Source organism: Nuphar pumila, chromosome 10 (assembly GCF_984573655.1).
Source record: "Nuphar pumila chromosome 10, dmNupPumi1.hap1.1, whole genome shotgun sequence".
NCBI classification, from domain to species: domain Eukaryota; kingdom Viridiplantae; phylum Streptophyta; class Magnoliopsida; order Nymphaeales; family Nymphaeaceae; genus Nuphar; species Nuphar pumila.
The window spans coordinates 116,840,888-116,862,216 of NC_143258.1; the positions used below are offsets into that span (position 1 = coordinate 116,840,888).

The window sequence follows — 21,329 nt, forward strand, 5'->3', positions numbered from 1 at the left end:
TAACCAAAATGACACGATGCACTCGCACACAGAGTTCTTTCGCTAGTCATTTCGAAATCAACTCTTGTTTTAAATTCATTTTTATGATGAACCTGATTGTTAATGCCCTATGCATGTGAAAGGAAGTGTATGCAGTCGCAGTAGATCCAACGCAGGGCCCAGCAGACAGAAACCTACAAGGTAGGTCGACTCAAAGACACGACAAAAAAAAAAAACCACCGAAAGTAACAACGTTAGTTTAGACGGAGTCCCAAGAGTGTTAGGTGGAAGCTTTGTGACAAATATCACGATATTTATAAAAATATCGCCGATATATTGCGAGAAATTGCTTGAAAGTTTAAAGGTTATGGTTGGCCCCAACTAACAGTAGCACTGGTTAGGGATGGCAGTGGACCGGGGAAGGGGACAAGGTCTCCACCCCTGCCCCGTCTTAAAATCCAGACCTTCATTCCTGCATGGGTTTGGATTTTAACCTCTATCCCCATTTAAATGGGACGGGCTCCGTTTTGCCTCGGTTCATTACCATCTTTTAAAAGGATTGAGGATGGGCAGAAGAAAGCGTAAGTCCATCCTCGCATGGGTTTTTATTTTAACCATCATCCCTATTTCATATCCTCCATCCCCGGTCCAAACGGAACTAGGCGGGGCCGGGCCCGGGCCCGTTTCCTCAAGTCCACTGCCATCCGTAGCACTGGTGGCAATGAGTCGTATGGGCAATTGGCAGAACGTGTGGCAAACCGTGAGAGGAAATATAGACTACCGAGGACATTAATGTATAATCCAGAATCTACTCCGTCCAGACTCATTTCCCTCCTCTTTTTTTTGTTTTTAACCTCCGCCCCCTCTTTTCCCTCCTTCGGCTCCCGAAAATTGATGGTTTTCTTAGGCTTAGACAGGTCCGCTATGATCTCCAGATTCGCTCTTCCGATCGTGTGGGCGCCGAATTATTAGGTATTTATACAAATTCTGGTCCTTTTTTCTCGACGATTTGATGTTAATCGGGCGGAGTTGAAGTCTAAGTTCTGCTTAATGTTCATTTTGTGATTCTCTTTCTCGTTTTCTGAAGAACTCGTGGTCTTGTTTTCCATTTCTGCAAGGGAACTGTTGATTCTCTGAGGACGTCTTTCTTTTTTGTTTGCGTAGAAGAAAATTACGGGTTCGGTTGTGTTTGTAGTGAAACTAGGATGTCTTGATTGTTGCTAAATGAATTATTGGGTGGTAAAGTGAAGAAATTTAGTCCATGTTTGGGAGCCTGGAATCGGAGGTTGTGTTGTGGTTTCCGCCGTGCTCTCATACTCTCTTGCTGTTTGGGAGCAGTGACGTTGCTGAAACAATGCATTGGGAATGGTGTTGGCTGCCCCAACACCATATTTCAACACCTTTCACGAGAGGATGCTTTTGCAACTCCATCTCTCAACATCACACATTGGCAAAACAATATTTTAGCAACACACTGAAACCGTGTTTCCATCCCATTGCAAGGTTCCCAAACATAGCCTTAGATTCAATCGGTGGAATCAGTTCTAATATTTTTGTCGAAGAGGTCAATTGGAAGAGAGCGGCGGGTTTGGCTTTTTTTTTTAAACAATGAATCAATTAGGTTTCGTTTGCTATTTTCTGCTGGAGGAACTTCTGTTCTTGGTAAATTCACTTTGGCTGCTCACTGGTGTTTGCTAGTTTCTTAATCAGACGCAGGTACTTGATGATCTGTGTTTTGGATTTGAAAGATAGAAACCTGCGCGAGGAATGAGAAAATTGCAGATTGGTTTAGGCATCGTGGGTGTCAATTCACATTTTGAGGCCATTAATGTGGCTAGATTTCTAGTGTGTTTGTTGCTGTAATGCTTATGGGAGGTCGGTTCTCATGGTGTCTATTTATAAAATCTTCGTTAGAACAAAAAAAAGAAATATTGCTATCTGGATGTTGAACCGATCTAAGGTGAGCCTAAGACAAACTAATTGTGAAAATCTTTTTTCTTTTTAATTTTTTTTGAAGATGAGAAAAAAAAAACCGTGATCGAGCATGGGTTGAATTACAAAATCTGTGTGCACTATTGCTTACTGTCTTAGACTACAACATGTCCAGACAAGCCAACATTTCCTCTCAGATGTCCTTAAACATTTTCTACAGCCATCACCAGAAGCTATACCCTTGTCACCTAGAGGTAGATCATGGGCGTTAGTGATAATAAAATATATAGTTGGAAGAAGCAACTATGCTGACAAGGTCAGTAGCAGTTTCTTAGACAATAATCACATTTGAGTACCCTTTCACATTATGTCTTCACAAATGAGATCTCTGTGTGATATATTTTTTACTAGAAGGGTCTGAATATAAAATTTCTTGCTTTTCAGTTCTTTTCTAAACATAGTCTGCCATTAATTAGAATGAAATTTGGAAAACAGATGGTCAGCCCCAAGGGGTTTGGGGGTAGTGGAAGGGGGCCTTGGCTACCAGACAGGTGGTCAGGGTTCCATTCCCACAGGTGTCTGCCCCTTGCAAATAAGAAGGGGCAAGGACATTATGTCCCTTGCTTGTGCTAAAGAAAGGCGACTCCCTGGGGGCAAGGGGTGTGCTGCGGGTTTACACCATTCGGAAAACGATCATAAGTATGGCAGGCATAGCCAATACGATTAAGTCTCTGATCCTGGGGGTGGTTTCCCTGTTCCTCATGGAGAAAAAAGAACAAATGGTCAAATGGCATTCACTTTTTAGGATCAGGTGGCCACAACAAGTTTTTGGGCATATAGATGGAAAGGAACGTTTTTTCTCCAAGATTCTAGCAGAAATCTAGTGGAGGCTCCTACATCCAGCTTTAGAACCATACACTTAAATTGAAATTGACCTCTTCCAACCAGATTTTCAGTGTACTGGCTTTTATTCATGAGTCCATTTGTATGAATGGAACCGTTGGTTTGTGTTTATTTGGTATTCTATGAATGTACTCATAATGCAGTGCATATATTGGTGATGGTTATTACTTACAAAAGGTTTTGACAGTAATTGGTTCAACTTTAATCATATGATTGTATGACAGTGTTGTTTGGATGTACATTCATATTGATTAGACATCACATAAGTTGGTGCTGATTGCCATGCCTTATCTTGCTTTTCTGAATCAAGTCAACATGCTATTAGAGCAAAGAATGTTTGGATATGTTGGGTATCATTTTGGTTCTTCCTTTGAAAGGCTTCTTTCATCAGTATGTTCTGCTTTTATTTTCCTTCAATATATTCTCTTTCATAATCTGTTGGTTTTTGTTTATCTTTTTATGCAAATTTATCATTATTCTCTTAATTTTTACTGCTCCCAAGAAAAGTGTTTGTGTAATTTTCCAGTAATTTAACTTTTCAGCATTACAAAAGATAGAAAATGTAAGGTTGTGGACCCTTATATTAACTGGGTTCTTCCCCTTGTCAGTCCTTGCTCCAAAATCTCAACCCATGGTTCCAATGCTGATTCATGCTCCCAACCATATGGTAGTCTACCAAGATTGAACAGCCAACGTGGTTATCAATGTCACAGATAAAAGGTCACATTGCCAAGCACCAAAGAAGTTCTTTAGTGCTCTTTGCCTCGTACCCTCCATGTAGTTCTGTCGTGCTTATAAAACACTGAAGAAGTTCATGGAGAGTATAAAGCAAAGAAAATAAAGTTCAAATTGAAAGAACATGCTAAAACCAAGCTTGTAAACACATTTCTTTTTTGAAAATCATGGGAGAGATTGTAAGAAAAAGGTACTCAAAATAGCAGAATTTCTGGTTGCTTGCTGCTTTGGAACTTTGGCTTTGGAGCGTCCATTACGTATGATGCATATTCAATATTTGTATGAGAGTCACTTATACTACTTTAGGTACTTGGTTTGAAAAGGAATTTGTGTTTAAGTTGATAAAGCAATAACATGGTTTTATGTTAATAGGTTTCTTCGCATTACACTTCTGGCTGTATTGTATCTCTTGCGTTAAAAATTTCCTTATGAAGTCTATGGGTGATTCCTTCATTCAGAGTGATAAGATGCATCTTTCATTGGAACTTGATGAATGGATAAGGTATTTATTGGTTTTCTTGTGTTATTTACATGGATACATTCTCAGTTTCAATGCTATTTATTTATTTTCTCAAACTCATTGACATGTATTATCAACAGAAAAGATACTCATGAATTCGTTGTTTCATTCAAGGTACTAAGCTATATAGTCAAAAGCCTAGGCGGTGCCTAGTTGGTAGACCCCTCAAAAGACAGTTGAGGACTAGGCGGGCCTAGTCAGACTAGTTGGTAGCCCAATTAAAAAATAAAAAAATATACTACCATACATAAAAATATGTTTAATTCTTTTGGTAATAAGATGTTTTCATCAGACAAATACCCAATTACACTTCACATGATATATATAACCATAATATACATATTCAATTATTCATAACATATTCAGTATAATCAACAAAATATGCTTTCAGGCTATCACAGAAAAATTGATTGTAACACATATTTTATTCATAGAATAATCAAAATATGTATGTATATATACACAAAAAAAATCATACTTTCCTCCATTCGAAGAAGAAAGACACATACATAAATAACATATTACATAATCAGTAATACTAAAAACATGCTTTCAGCTTTTATAGAAAAATTTGCAAAAATCACACATATATCTTACTTTCAGCCTTTAACAGAAAAATTCATCAGAAACAAATTAACATACACATATGTAAGAAAACATAATCATTTAGTATTAACCACCTCTCTTCGTACGTTTAAAAATAATAATAATAATAAAAAATGATTAAACTGCCCTTATGCCTAGGTGAGGGCAGTTTAATCGCTGATTAGGTGCCCTAGCCGACACGTAGTCAGCAAATTGGTACCTTTTAAGGTATCCACCTAGGAATTGCAAAACCTAGGCATTTTACTTACATCTAGGCCTACTAGGCGAACTAGTTGGCGCTTTTGACTACATTGGTATTAAGTATTTATATTTCAAGTTTCAACTATAAATTGACTTACAAAAACATGGTAAGAATTCTTTGCAAAGCTAACACACCTGCAAAGGTTTGTTAAATGATGGATCATAGAAATGAAATCTAAGAAAGAATGCATAATTTACCAAACTACTGTGTTTAACATTTAAGCATACTTGCACTGCTGGTGCTTAGAGATGAAACTCTTGCAATAATAATCTTAAAGGAGTGTCATCACACATGAGGATCGCTTCACTTCCTTAGGAGATGTTAAACTCTGTGATTTTCTTTCTTTAGCTTGTTTATATTTACATACAACCACATTGTAGGGATGAGCCTTAAAGAGTTTCATTTTTAGTCTCGTGGATGAGGGGAAGGAGAAACATTGAATCAACATTTGGATATGGTGAACTGCAGTGTAGTTGAACTTTGGTTTGACAGATAGATGTTTCAAAATTTCCTCCTTACGAATGTCAAACATGTATTGTCAAGCACCATTTTCAATTCTTGGTTGACACCTACCAAACATGATTTCAGTTAGTTGACATACATGCATATTGCATGAAAACAAGCACCAGATGGTTTATAAGTGTTAAGCCTGTTAATTTTTGAGCTATTGACTTGAATATTTTAATTCTGAAATGACCTAGCTTTAATGAATTTAATGGGAAAACTGGTAATAAAACCTCTCTCCCCATGAGTGTGTGCGTGTGCATGTTCGTGCATGCAGACGTGTGTGCGTGTTGTGCATAGTTGAATTTATTCTATTTATTTTAGAAACTTAGGATGAAAACTATATAATTGATCTTTTGAGGAAAATTTGGTCTTCAGAATACAGGATTCGCTTAAAAGAAGGGTGATTATAGAGGATGATTTTGCATGGACGATAGCTGAAAAAGAAGGCAACACAGACATCTGCATTGAAAAGAACAAACTACGATATGTTGGAGGAGTTGATTTGAGTTTCTCCAAGGATGATCCTTCTGTTGCCTGTGGTGCACTTGTGATTGTGGATTTAAATACTATGAATGTTATTTATGAAAGTTTCAATGTTTCAAGAATTCAAAATCCATATGTTCCAGGCTTTCTTGCATTCAGAGAGGTTCCTGCTGCCATAATCTTACAGTTATATGTGTTTTCACAACTGCTGTGGATGTTTATGTTACAAGCTAAATAGAGTTAAGTGCTTTGTTTTAAGCAATTGGAGTGGACACAATATTTTGATGATGAAAAAGTTTTCTGGAATTTAAATGTCTTGTAATGTTTTAAAAATCTTGGAAAAACCTAGATATTGGCTAATCAGCTAAAAATGTGATGATTTCTTTAAAAGTAGGGATGTTTGTTGCATTGGGTAATGTTACTCTAATCCAGAAAGATTGTTAGTGCTTGTGAATCGTATGTTCTTTTTATGTGCTTTGGAAGGATTATACGTTTATATTGTTTGCAGCTGTGCTTTGATTTAGTTCATTCTCTTGTTGGGTGTTAGCAGCACGTAAACAAAGTCCAGTGGATCTTATGCTTAATTTATATATGGCAAGCATCCTGTTACATATTAACAGCATGACAGAGAATATTGGAACCGTGCTTGCTGTTTTAATCTGGGGATTATATATGGGCCATAAAATAGTCCATGCAAGTGATTTTGCTATTTTAATTTATGTTAAGTGACATTAAATTCATTTAGAGGATTATCTATCATAACCATGTGTGGTTTAATGTGGGTAGTAATGACATCATGATGCTTGATAACACCACAACAACACATGGGCCTAAAAGGCCTTCTTTTCTCGCTTCTGCTTCCCCATTGATTCTGCTTCCTTTGGAAATCTTGTGACACCCCTGTTTTGAAAATTCAAGATTGCTTGTAACCGTGCTCTTTATATGAATGCCTACAAGATTGTCGTTGGATGGCAACCAAAGTGCTTAAGCTACCTAAAGTTTTAGTTGTCATTCGTTTGGCCTAAACAAACTGAGATAGGCTACTTTGAGACTTTATCTGGTACCATTCCAAGTTATTTGATTAAGGTCCTGACGTTTATTTCATTCCCAAACCTTGTCTTTGTTCAACCAATTGAACTGACCGTGAATGGAGTGTAATGAAATACAAAAACAATGCCACCAAGGGCTTTACAAGATCACAACACAATGTGCATAGGCACAAGTCCACTGTAGGATAAACCAATAGCCATCAAGGGGCAACAACACAAGCACTAAGTGCATATAAAACATTAAGGGACTAAATAGAAAAACACAAAATGTAAACATATTCATCTTTATTGAGCATAAATGCCTAAGAGAAGCATTAACAATTGAGGGAGAACAAAGCCCCTTTATATACACATTACAAGGGAGAGAGAGACTAAATGGGAGCTCTCAATAGAGTCTCCCAACGGTCATATTTATGACCGTTGGAGAGCCTCCAATGACTCTATAGTCAAAAGACCATAGAGCCCTTGCTTAAAAGGGCAAATTACAAAAAAGAAAAAATAAATAAAAAAGAGAAAAACTGTTCCTAATGAACAATCCCTATTACATGAGTAAAATGATGAAAATACCCCTAGAGGATATTTACTTATTAAATTATTATAAATAATATATATATACACACACACACACACACATATATATATATATATATATATATATATATATATATATATATATATACATCTTAACATGGAGGTCACTGAATCAACCGGTTCGTGTAAGACATGAAGCTGCCAACAAAAATAAAGAGGATAATGGTGGACTTCTATGTAAGCACATTCTGATCATTTCAATAAAAACACATGAAAAGACACCCATCAATATAGTACTAGCAAAATATATCATTTTTTTTATTGGAAGCTGAGGTTAGGCAGACTCTTATCAGTTACAAAGTTCATCAACATTACAAATCAGATATAAGGAACCAATCTGGTGGCTTGTCTTTCCAGACCCTATCTTGACCAATGATATGATTGATATCCATACGAGCCAGAGTAACAGCCCAATAATTACAGGACTTGTTAATGTGGACACATTTAATATGATTGAAATTTAATAGCGTATGTGCAATTCCTGATTTCATATATTCTGGTCGGCCTCTACCTTCCAGCAATCTGTTTGTAGCGGCTAAAATGTCACGATGAGCAGACTCAATGATCAACTTATTATTAGGAGGTATCAGGCCCCATACCTCTTCCCAAGCAGACCACTCCCTCTTTTAGTCATCCTCTTTGTGTGCCAGCCATCCCATACATAAGTTCCATCCTATGGTACGCGGACGCTCCATTTTTCCCTCCGTACCTGTGTCGACACGCCTATCTCTGTGTCGACATGTGTCGACACCTGGACACGTCATTTTGTAATGAAATATGCAGAAATAAAAACAATGTCCTGCAATGGACATTCACGTATAAAAAGCAAAAGAACAAGTCCAAAAAAGGACATACACAAAAGCCAACAATGGCTTGCAAACATAAATTCTTATAAATGCAAGAAAGGGCTTGAAGAAGCCAATACTTTACAAAGGGGGATATCCCACTTATTTATAGGCAAGAAAGAATGATAGAGAGAGAGAGACCACATTGGGAGGCCCAACAAGGTGTCGTTGGGCTCCCATCGGTCACAATTGTGACTGTTGGGGGCCCAACGACTCTTAGTTGGGACCCCCAATGTGAATGCATTAAATGCATTTTTAGGAAAAAGAAAACAGAAAAATAAAAGAAAGAAAAAGGAAAACAAGAAAAGAAAAACAAAAATGAAAAAAGACTATAATGTCCTTATTGGACAAAATTACAGGAATTCCCTTATCGGGTATGATTGAATATATATATATATATAAATATATAAATATAAATATAAAAATATATATATATATATATATATATATATATATATATTGATTACATGTATTTTAACACCCTCCCTCAAGCTTTACGGGAATATAACCGAAAGCTTGTTGAGAAGGAACATAAAACGCGAAGCAACAAGGGCTTTAGTGAAGAAGTCCGCCAACTGATACTCGGATGTAACGTAAGGCAGTGCTATGGTTTCTCTTAGGTATTCATCACAAACGTAATGGCAGTCCATCTCGATGTGTTTAGTATGCTCATGCAAGGTGTGATTGCTTGCGATATAGATTGTGCTTTTGTTGTCACAATACATCTTCGAAGGAGTAGAGATGACTATGCCCATATCACTGAGAAGACTTCTAAGCCACACAAGCTCCATGGTTGTAGTGGCCATTGCACGATACTCCGCTTCTGTTGAGGACAATCATACTTTGTGCTGCTTCTTGCATCTCCAAGAAATCATAGTCACCTAAAAAAACACAAAAACCGGTAGTTAAGACTCTATCATTGGGATTTCCTCCCCAATCAGCATCAGTATAAGCACTTAAATCAAGTGATGACGAAGAGAAAAGAAAAACTCCCTTAGTTATGGTGTTTTTGATGTATCTTACTATCCTTAAGACTGCATTCATGTGCATAGTTGTAGGTGCATGTTGAAACTGACTGACTGAGTGAACTGCATGAGCTATGTCTGGCTGAGTGATGGATAAGTAGGTTAGAAACCCAACAAGTTGGCGGTAGGGAATAGGATCCTCGAGGAGTGTTCCATCTTCCAACCTTAACTTTGCATTGATAACTTCAGAGGTTTCTGTCTTCTTATCATCGGAGATGCCAGACTTGGAACAAATATCAACAACAAGTTTCATCTGAGAGAGAATGTACCCTCGGGGAGAGTACGCTACTTGAATTCCTAAAAAATATCTTAAGAAACCAAGGTCAGACATGTCAAAATTTTCTTTTAAAACTTTCTTAATGTCATTGATTTCTTGCTCATCACTTCCAGTGATGATCATATCATCAACGTAAAGTAGTAGAATAATTACTGAAGACCCTGCACTTTTCACAAACAAGGCAGTGTCAGTATAACATGAACGAAAATTCAAACTTGTCATTACATTGCTAAATCTATCATGTCAAGCCTTTGGAGCTTGCTTTAACCCATATAATGCCTTTTTAAGTTTGAGAATTTTATTTTCACCAATACATACTCCTGGTAGAGGATCCATGTAAACCTCTTAATTTAATTCACCATTTAGGAATGCATTCTTAACATCTAATTGATAAATAAGCTATTTTTTAATTGACGCAACCGCAATAAGAGTCCTAACACTAGTCATCCTAGCTACGAGAGCGAAGGTTTCTTCATAGTCTATACCGTATTCTTGAGCGTATTTTTTTACTACCAACTAGGCTTTATAGCGTTCTAATGACCCATCACTTTTAGTTTTAATTTTGAAGACCCATCTACATCCAATAGATCTCTTTTCAGTGGGTAAAAAGGTTATTTCCCAAGTTTTTGCCTTTTCAAGGGCACTAAGTTCTAAGTTCATGGCTTCAACCCACTGAGGAATATTTTTTGCTTCATTATAATGTGAAGGTTCATGAAAAGAGTGTTACACAATTAGACACGCTTTATACTTTGGCGTTAGAGACTCATAGGAAACTGTCACAGGGATTCGGCCAGACAGGTGCCGCACCTGCATCGACGCGATGCAACGCGAGCGCGGCACCTGGTGCGGTCAACGCACCCAGGCTCATTTTGGTTCATTTTTTCCCATTTTTTGAAAACTGAGCAAAGAAATTCAAAACCCTAAATTGCGGAACCAAATCGCAGAAAAACCCTCAATCACATAAACCTGAGTAAAGGGAAATCTCAAAAGGCGAAACGAAACAGGAATGGGGTCGGACGAAAACACGCCAAAGAAAAGGAGAAGGATCGAAAACAAAAAAATACCTCGAGTGAGCCTATCGATGCTCATAGACAACTGATCCTGGCTCTGCCCCACCCTCTCCGACCGATCTTCGAAAACCCTAATTAGGGTTTCCAGCATCGACAAGATCCCTCTCCCCAACACCTCGACACTTTCTCCGACCGCCTCCGTACCCGGGACGCTGCTGGGGATGACCGTATTTTCGGATTCCGTCGACAATTTTCTGGCATCGTCGGCGTGTAGGGTTTCAGAGGAGATATTTGCGTCCATGGTGGGCAGAGTTTTCCATGGCAGAATCCCTTGGAATATTTGAATTTGCAAGGAAATAAAAAAACAAAAAAAGAAGTGAAAACACCATATTTTTTCGAAAGCACATTAGGTCATGCTGAACATGAGCGTTTTTGCTCATGCTGGCCATCCGATTTGCATTTTAAAAAGCTCAAAAGTTAACAAAACCACGTGGCATTCATCCAAAATGCAAACAGACGACCACGATGTCGACATGAGCAAAAACACTCATGTTCAGCATGACCTGATTTGCTTCATATTTTTTCTACAATCAGGGTGAAAATGGGTCGGGTCAGACAAGACAAAAAACCCAAATGATAAAAACGGCTTCAGTTTTCGGTTCTGCATATGAAAATAATTTCAGACTCGTATTGTGTGTCAGGTCGGGGTTTAGTGGGTTGGGTCTTTACCGGTTCCGGTATGAATTGAGTTAGGAAATAAATGCTCAGGTCCGTATCGGTTGGGTAGCAATTGGTTAAGATCTACTCTAGTTTCGAATTTGGGTTGGGGTTCATATCTTGGCCTCCACCAACCCATGGGTCTATAACAATCAGATAAGATCTAACCAGTTCAATTCGTCACTTCAGATTGGATATACTTGAGTTTTGAGTCCAAACTTCAAAGTGATGTCTGGACCATAAGATTGGGTCTCAGTTCTTGAATTCGAATTTGGCTTGAGGATATCTGGTTGTCTCCAAGGCTTTGGGGATATAAGTGGATCAGAATCAGTGATGCGTGGTGATTACCAAACATAAATTGGATACAATATAACCGAAAATTCAGAACCAGTTAGGGAGAGGTTCAAATCCAGATCCAGTTAACTTTTTAGAGGGGATGTGAACAGGTCAGATCAGATTAGGGGCGCAAACAGATTGGCTTTGATTGAAACTCCAATCCGAATCACACTTTATTTCCAGAGACGTGTTTTTAAAATAAGATCCGAAGGGGTGTCTCGGGACTTGCACCAGGGGGACCCCCTGGACCCCCTTATATATATTTATTTGTTTTTTTGCCGCACCCCCACACCCAAGGTTTTTGAAAGTGCCGCACCCCTGCACCCGCACCCGCACCCGCACCCGCACCCGCACCCGCACCCGCACCCGCACCCGCACCCGCACCCGCACCCGCACCCATGTGACATAGATATGAAACAAACCTGTTAGGAGGATTGGAGATTCGGCTTGATCTCCTTAAAGAGGTTTCTTCTATGTTGGACTCTTGAGAGTATTTTTCTAAGGCACTCATGGGAACTTGTTGACCACGCCTAACATAGGTTTGGATGGGTCTATCACTTTCATTTTCAATATTGTTAAGAGGAATATCCTCTAGATCATTCAACAAATCATTAGAGATTTCCTCTTCTTGAGGAGTCACATCTTCTTGAGAGAGAAGATCAAATAAGAAAGCATATTCGCTTTCGTCAATATCTTTAGTTTTCTCAAAATCATTTTCATTTTCTAAAAAGGTTACATCTTTAGACACATATAGTTTGTTATTTTTAAGGTCGAAGCATTTAAAACCCTTTTGATTTTCTCCATATCCTAAGAAAACACATTTAATAGCTTTAGGAGATAATTTATCTCTTTTATGTGTAAGGACAAAACATTTACACCAAAAAATTCTTAATGTATTGAAATCGGGTGTTCTTTCAAATAATTTTTCATATGAAGATGTATTTTGCAAGGATGAAAATATCATTCTATTTATCAAGTAAGTTGAAGTTAAAGCGGTTTCGGCCCAAAAATTCTTTGGAAATAATAAGTGTCCTAGTGGTTTCCAAAATATGTGTATGCTTTCTTTTGGCTAGACCATTTTGTTGGGGAGTCCTAGGATATGATATTTGATGACAAATTTCATTTGTTTCCAAATAATTTTGAAATTCATTTGATAGATACTCTCCACCCGAATCGGATCTAAGAGTAGAGATATTACTTGAAAAATGATTTTTGACTATCATATGAATTTTTTTGAAGAAGTCAAAGACTTCGGATTTTAAATTGAGAAAATAGATCCACACATATCTAGTGTAGTCATCAATGAAAGTAACATAATAGGAGTATCCTCCTTTCGATATGACCGGAGAAGGGCCCTAAACGTTCGAATGGACTAACTCAAAAGGTCTTTTGGACACAAAAGTTTTATTTGGAAAATGAGTGGATTTCATTTTTCCAAAAATACAATTCTTGTAAACAAAATGTTTCTCATTACAAAATTTCTTTCCAAAAGGAAAGGAGTACATGTTTGAGAAACTTGGATGTCCAAGTCTTTGGTGCCAAGTTTCAATATTTTTATCTTGGACATGATTACAAAAAGAGTTAGTGGGAAGTTTTAAGTTGCTCATGTAATAAAGATCTCCCCTCCTATGGCCTTGCCCAATCTGCTTTCCGGACCGGAGATCCTGTATGGAGCAATCCTTAGTTGAGAAGGAGATTTCACATCCATGATCACATATTTGAGAAACAAAAAGGAGATTTAAATTAAGTTGAGGTACCACTCTTACGTTTGGCACAAAAAAATCTTTGAAAAAATTTAAAGTTCCAAAACTTTTTACTTGTAAAGATGTACCATCGTAGGTTGAAACATAGGAGTTTTTAGAGTTATTACACAATTAGAAAGCCCATTTTCAAGAGGGGTCATATGAAAGGAAGCTCCAGAAAAATATAAAAAATATTACTAAATTAAAAATATAAAATGGGCTATAAGCCTCCACACTTAGTAAGACGACTCTTAGTTGGGACCCCCAATGTGAATGCATTAAATGCATTTTTAGGAAAAAGAAAACAGAAAAATAAAAGAAAGAAAAAGGAAAATAAGAAAAGAAAAACAAAAATGAAAAAAAAACTACAATGTCCCTATTGGACTGAATTACAGGAATACCCTTATCGGGTATGATTGAATATATATATATATATATTGATTACTTGTATTTTAACACATTTTACCCTCCGTACATACAAGTTTGTATTTAATTGATAATTTATAATTATAGTTTCAGTCTAATTTTATATTTTTACTCTATGATATATATTTTACATATAACATATATATTTAGATTATATTCAGTTTATTTTGAATTTATTTTGTATTTATGTGATATTTAATATATATATATATATATGTATATATATAGCTGTGTTCTTGTACCCACATTTTTTGGAATTGCATTGTCGTACCCTCTGTACCCGTACCCATACCCAGGTGACATAGGTTCCATCCTCCATGATCCCTTAGAGTGAAGCCCACCCGCCATGAGTTGGATTTCCGGATAAATAAGCAGTAAACATTAATCTTCACCCATCCCTCATTAGAAGGCTTCCAACGACCAGCATAGTACCAATTCCTGACTGTTACATAATCAATATTGCTGCATATTTGAATCACATTTAAATGAACCTCATTGAGAACAATTTGCATCACCATCTCCCGCCATATGCTTGTGTCTTCAAAAATTTTTTTGTTCCTCAATTCCCACGATTTCCTAATAATAAGAAAGGCAACTATCCCGTCTTTGCTCACAGATTTATTGTTGAAGTGTTGGCTACCTCATCAACTCAAAGAAAGATCAATACTTGAATTAGGGACCAATTGCTTACAAAGAAATTAGACAACTTCCCTCCAGATTTGTTTAGCAACTGGGCAATGTATCATGTGGTGCTCATTTGTTTCCTTGGTTTGTTCACACATTGAACATCTGCTAGGAAAGTGCATGCCCATTTTCCTATTAATATTTTCCAATTTTCTTCTTTATTCTCCAATTGACAAGGTTCAGATTCACAACGTTTCATCTATAAGAGAAACTAAGTGCTTCTTGCACCATCTCTTCAAGGGGAAATTAAACAACTAGTAACCGAACAAAGCAAGATAAAAAAAGGAAGAGGAAAAAGAATCACAAAATTATAAAAAAGGATTTTTCTGCCATTATGTTTTCTTTTTGTTTCCCTGATTTTACATGTTAGAAACTGTTCTGGCCCTGAAGCCCAATATATTACTTCTTTCCCCTATTATCACGCTTGATGCTTTTTGAGAAAAAGTAGCAAAGGAAACTAATATCTGTTTCTCTTTGTTTTATTTTCTTCCCTCTATAATCACATTTTTCCTGTTGCCCTGTCTTCATTGCTTATTTCATCCTGTCCTGTGGCAATTCTTCAGGCATTCTTTCTAATTATTGTTTTTTATTTGCTCTACTAGGACTGTGGATCTGACAACTGATTCTGTGCAAATTGCTAGATTTAACTACACCACATCTTTCTTCTCCTCTCATTAGGATGGATTTGTTTCACAGCTCAGTCTTTTTATGCATATCTATGTAGCAAGAGGTTATTGTTGACTGAATTATATAATGCCTTTTGATTGCACTTTGGTATCATATGAATTGTTAATGCATGATCGGTTGATGATCCGGTGTATCAGTTCATTTATTATGCTGTTGGTCTAGCTCTTGAATAGCTGTGATTCTTTCCATGATAATTTTATTTTTAGTAGTTCTTTTGTTTGTCATGCACAATTAGCAGTGCAAGTGCCAATGCAATGTGTTATATGTAAATGCTTTTTTGTTTTAGATCCTAGTTTTTGATGCTTGTCATTTTCTTCTATGCTTTTAGGTACATGTTTATGAGAAATCAACTGCTGGTATTGATTTGTATTGGATTTTTTTTTATCAGGGTCCAATTATTTTAGAGTTGCTTGAGAAAATGAGGAGTGAGAAAAATCCTTTCTATCCTCAGGTTCTTCCCCCCCCCCCCCCCCCCCCCCCCTTCTGTTCTGCAGATTCATGTGTTCAGCTTGATGGAACTTATGATTATGCTGTTAGATTCAGTCATCAGGTCAAAAGGAGTATAATGCAGTTTATTTGAATTATTGTGGACTAAGAAATGGCTTAGTAATTTAGGAAGAGTACCTTCATTTATTGATAATTTATGTTGTTGATAATGAATAGTACGATCCTGTCTTAAGTTGATTTGAGTTCATCATGAGGACATAAGATGCATCATAGGACATAAGATGCATCATTTGCAAGTTCATGCTTTTACTTTTATTGACATTTCATTCATTAGGTTTCTAAATGTGTGTCTCTTGGTGGATGGCTACAGCTGTTGATGGTCGATGGAAATGGACTACTTCATCCTAGAGGTATGCTGATAATGGAATTCATATGTTTCAACTAGCGGTTGAAAAATTTCTTGATTATCAAAGATAAATTGCCACTTCCTAACTGATTAGTTGTTGACTGGTATGACTAACTGTTGTTTGTGTAGACAGTTTCCATTCAATATTCTATGAGCTAAAAACATGATATTAATGTTCAGAAACAAACTGTTTTAGTTTACATCTTTTCACATGCATTTTGTGCTGCTTATCAGGAAATTTTCAGCATTATCACCTGTACTTGGATCTGGGGCATTGTCACAATTGATTAATCAAAGTAGGTCTAGTGAATTTAATGTAATGAAATCAAGAACTTTCTACACACCTCAAACAAGATGCATTGTCATCTTTTCACATGCATTTTGTGTACATCTTTTCACATACATTTTGTGCTGCTTATCAGGAAGTTTTTGGCATTATCACCTGTACTTGGTTCTTGGGCATTGTCACAATTGATTAATCAAAGTAGGTCTAGTGAATTTAATGTAATGAAATCAAGAACTTTCCACACACCTTAAACAAGAGGCAAATACAAACCCACACAAAGGGGCAAAAAACACAATAGCCACTTAGGGGCTTAGGGAAGTAAACACAAACACAAAAGCCACTTAGGGGCTTAGAGAATCACAACATAAAAAATAAGGTCTTTATTGAGAATTAAATGCACACAAAATGCATTAAATTACAAGGGGCTCAAGGCCCATATTTATAGACAGAAGGGAGTGAGAGGCTCCCAAGATATGGCTGTCCCCAACGGCTAGAAATCTAACAGTTGGGAGCTCCCAACAGCTATAAATATGTTATATTGTCAAGGACAAAAATGCTATAACAATATATAGAATTAAAGACCAAAATACCTTTAAACTGTAATACATATTACAGTCATATATATATATAACCCATATTCTAACACCCCCTCAAACTCACGGAATGACAACCCAGAGTTTGCCAAGAAGAAAGTAGAATCTGGGAGATGGTAGCGCCTTTGTAAAGAAGTCCGCCAATTGATACTCATATGACATATATGGTAAAGTGATGGTCTTCTTCAGGAATTCTTCATGGACATAATGACAATCCATTTTGATATGCTTGGTTCGTTGATGAAATGTATGATTGCTTTTGCGAATATGAAAATCCCCAAGTCTTCAAGTAACTGTCACAAACACACCAATTCAGAAGTCATAGTGGCCATGACATGATATTCGGCTTCTCCGGAGGACAGGGATACCTTTGGTTGGTTCTTGCACCTCCAAGATATCAAGGAATCACCTATAAAAATACAAAACTAGTGGTTGAGCGACAATCATTTACATCTCCTCCCCAATCAGAGTCAGTATATGCAATAACATCTAATGGGGATGAAAATAATAAAAATAAACCATGATTAATAGTATTTTAACATATCATTACAATGCTCATATGTACTGTAGTGGGAGAATGTTGAAATTGACTAGCAGTATGAATAACATGAGCAATATCAGGACGAGTAATAGAAAGGTAAGTTAAGACGCCAATTATTTGGCGATATGGAGTTAGATCTTTCAGAGGTTCTCCATTATCTTTTTTCATTTATGCATTGATGACCTTTGGCGTGTCCACTCTCTTTTCATCCGTAAGACATGACCTTTTAACTATCTCGGCTACATACTTGGTTTGAGACAAAAAATACCCTCAGGGTGAATAAGCAACTTCTATCTCAAAAAAATATCGAAGAAAACCAAAATCTGTCATATTAAAGTTCCTTTTGAGAACATCCTTGATATGACTAACTTCGTGTTTATTGCCTCTTGTGATAATCATATCGTCTACATAGATAAGTAAGATAACTATACTTGCATCAAAGGACTTAATAAACAAGGCAATATCAGTATAACAAGATCTAAATCCTAGTTGAACCATCACATCACTAAAACGATCAAATCCTAATTGAACAATCACATCACTAAAATGATCATACTAAGCCTTAAGAGCTTGTTTTAGATCATACAAAGCCTTTCGCAACCGAAGAACATTTAAAAAACATATTTTTAACATCGATTTGAAAGATAGGTCATTTTCTAATAGATGCTATAGTGATGAGAGTTTGAACTGTGCTCAAAACTAATATTCGAATCAGTAGGGACATCTAGGGTTTAAGAGGAGTAAAAAATCTGTGCATAAATACATAAATTTGATTCTCTTCTCAAACCCATGCCTGACATGGTTTAGGCTGATCCCTGATTGTCAAATCTCAAGAGGAAAGACCCGTACCTTACTGTAGCTTCGCAAAAGGAAGAAAAAACAGACGATGAAGAAGAGGGAGACGTTGCAGCCTCTCTCACTCTCTCTCTCTTCTCTCTTTCTCAGCCTCATGGTACAACCTCTCCCTCTATATTTTTTTTTCTGTCCAGCCATCTCCCTCTCTCTCAAAATCAGCATAAAGAGAGAGGGCTGCTATAGTTTTTATAGAGCACATGGGACTCCACTAAGGGGGGACGTCCCATGTGTTTTAGAAATAGAAAGCCTTCTATTTCCTCATGGAAATAGAAGTCTTTCTATACTAGGACTCATATATTATTTTGTTGTTTATCTTGTCACTAATTTAATCTAGTTTAAAAAATAAACTTAATTTACCATAGTATAAATGGATTATGGATCTTGGCAACATGTCCAAGATCCATATTACAATCGGATCATGGATCTTGGCAACATGTCCAAGATCCATATTATAATTGGATCATGGATCTTGACATTGAGTCCAAGATCCATATTGCAATTGGATCACAGATCTTAGCAATGGGTCCAAGATCCATATTGCAATTGGATCACAAATCTTGGCAATGGGTCCAAGATCCATATCACGATCCAATTAACGTCAGCCACTATATATATTATATCGATTTAAATAATAAAAATATATTTATTTAATAAAAATTACATTTATTAAAATTTAAAATTAGGCTAAATTTGTGAGATATTACACTTTAATATCATATGAAAATTCTCCCATTTTGCGCCATCTTATTTTGTAATATGCTGAATAGAGAATTAGTGCTTGTGATGATTCTACACCAAATAGTTTGAAACTTTTCATAGGTAAAATTGTTGTTCTGGTTAGAGCCTTTTTATGAAAGTGCCATGTAAAGAAAAATTCTAAATGAAGAGAAACTTAAAAGAAATCATATTTTGTTTAAGGAACCAAATCCATGTTTCATTTGTGAAGCCATTACCAATGATGACACTGTGAGATGCTTTCCGCCTGTTGAGAATAAATAGTCAATGATATCTTATCCTTTTGCTGCTGTAAGTTGTTTGCACCATTGTACAATTTCATAAGGAGGTTGTAGGTTTTGGTTGGTAGGAACTCGATTCCAACTCCAATGTCAAGGATCTAAGACCTACTGTAGTAGCATCATTAGCACAAAGCAGACCACGTGGTGGTTGTGTTGTAGATTGGGGGCATTTATGTCATTTGTTATGTGCTCGACTTAAATGTCATTGTAATGTTATAAAAAAGGCATTTTTATACCACAAATAAATATGAGTTAGATTTAGGGTTTTGAATTCCCTGCAGAGAGGAGAGGACAACAGGGTTTTGGGCTAAACACACGATTCCCAATAGGGAAAATCGTGTTTCTCTTGTAACTATATATTAACTTTACAATTAAGATATGTCATGACTAAAATACCCTCATTTACATAAAATACAAAAGAGATTAATTAAGGGCATTTAAGGAAACACAACAATCACATTAGACGTGAACACAAGAGGCATGATCACGTTGGGTGATTTGGATCTAACATGATTTGGATCTGGACCCCTCATGCTTGAATTTGGACCTCATGCTAATAGCCTCCCTCAAGTTGTATATGGTTAACAAACATGGGCAACTTTTTTCTTTAAGTACTAAAATCTATTCTTCGTGAGGCCTTTTGTAAATAAATCAACAACTTGTTCTTCAGTTTGGACATATTGGGTCTCTATCTCTTAATCCTCCACTTTCTGATGAATATAATGTTGATCAATTTTAATATGCTTCGTCTTCCCACGATGGATAGGATTTACTGTAACGACCCCAATTCGTACCCGTTAAAAAGTGATATATTTTTTTTAAACATTTGCAAAAACATTCTCAGAGATCCGGGGCTTTTACAGTTATAACACATCCACAACCACAAGGGATCTTACACTCATCATGTAAACTAAAATACCAACTTTATTAATTAAAAGGATAGTTTCAAAACATGCGCAAAGAAATATAAATGAATCATAATATGGAGCCACGCTGTCCCTAAGTAAAGTTGTCAAGCAGTCGTGTATCACTCGTAGCTCTCCAAGTAGTATGTCCTCTCATTGGGCCTCAGAGGCTGCGAAAAACACAGAAGTAAGGGTGTCAAAATCAAAGATTTTGCGTATAGGTCCTTTTAATGAATCAGACAAGTAAAAAGAACATAAATAAGAATCATGTAACATTTTAGAGGGATGCAATTATGACAAATTCATAATCCAATTAATCATTCAAGCAATAAAGAACAATTGCTAAACAATAGGGACAACTAATAAGCAATATGAAACATCAATTAAGCAATAAAAACATTTATCATGCAATAGGTGAAAAGAAGTCATTCATGATTGGGTTTAGATCTCGGATCACAGATCACACTAAACTCGAGTTTATTTAGTCTCATGTTTATTAATGACTAGTCTCATGTTCATTAATGGCCTATTGTAATTTTGCTTGTTGTGTAACGGATATTTTTGTACCTTAATATTTGTACCAACCTATATATAATGATAAGCCAGATACCGCAGATCCTAATTTGGGGTTTTCTGCGGCCACCACGTTCTCTCTCTCTATTCTTTATTCGTTCTTGTGATTGAATGACAAAACCCATGATTTCTAACATGGTATCAGAGCAGAAGATCCAATCTTGAAGATCGTGTCCTTATGAGCCTCAAACCGAGTTTTTCTGTCTCTTTCTAAGGTAGCTCTCAATCCGATTTCATCTATTCTCCATTTTATTGTCTTGTTCTTAAACCCATTCTTAAATCTATTCAAGTTAACATGTTTCCTTTCCTCTAAAATCCGAGTTTTGGATTTGTTCACGTCAACTTTTCTTTTCATCTACTTCTTTTCTCTGCTTTTCTGTTCTTCCTTTCTCATTGCTGAACACAATATTCC

The 21,329-nt window shown here is 36.5% G+C and overlaps 1 protein-coding gene across 1 annotated transcript in view; it reads left to right on the plus strand.

Annotated features, from left to right (window-relative positions):
* The first annotated feature begins 826 nt into the window (after window positions 1-826).
* LOC149828038 (endonuclease V family protein) overlaps window positions 827-21,329 on the plus strand; it is a 72,170-nt gene continuing 51,667 nt past the window's right edge. Inside the window, exons 1-5 of the mRNA XM_090019827.1 lie at window positions 827-951; window positions 3,922-4,051; window positions 5,799-6,069; window positions 15,684-15,746; window positions 16,077-16,152. Coding sequence (XP_089875953.1) covers window positions 3,978-4,051; window positions 5,799-6,069; window positions 15,684-15,746; window positions 16,077-16,152 — 484 coding nt within the window. The 5' untranslated portion in view covers window positions 827-951; window positions 3,922-3,977. The remainder of the gene's footprint in view (window positions 952-3,921; window positions 4,052-5,798; window positions 6,070-15,683; window positions 15,747-16,076; window positions 16,153-21,329) is intronic.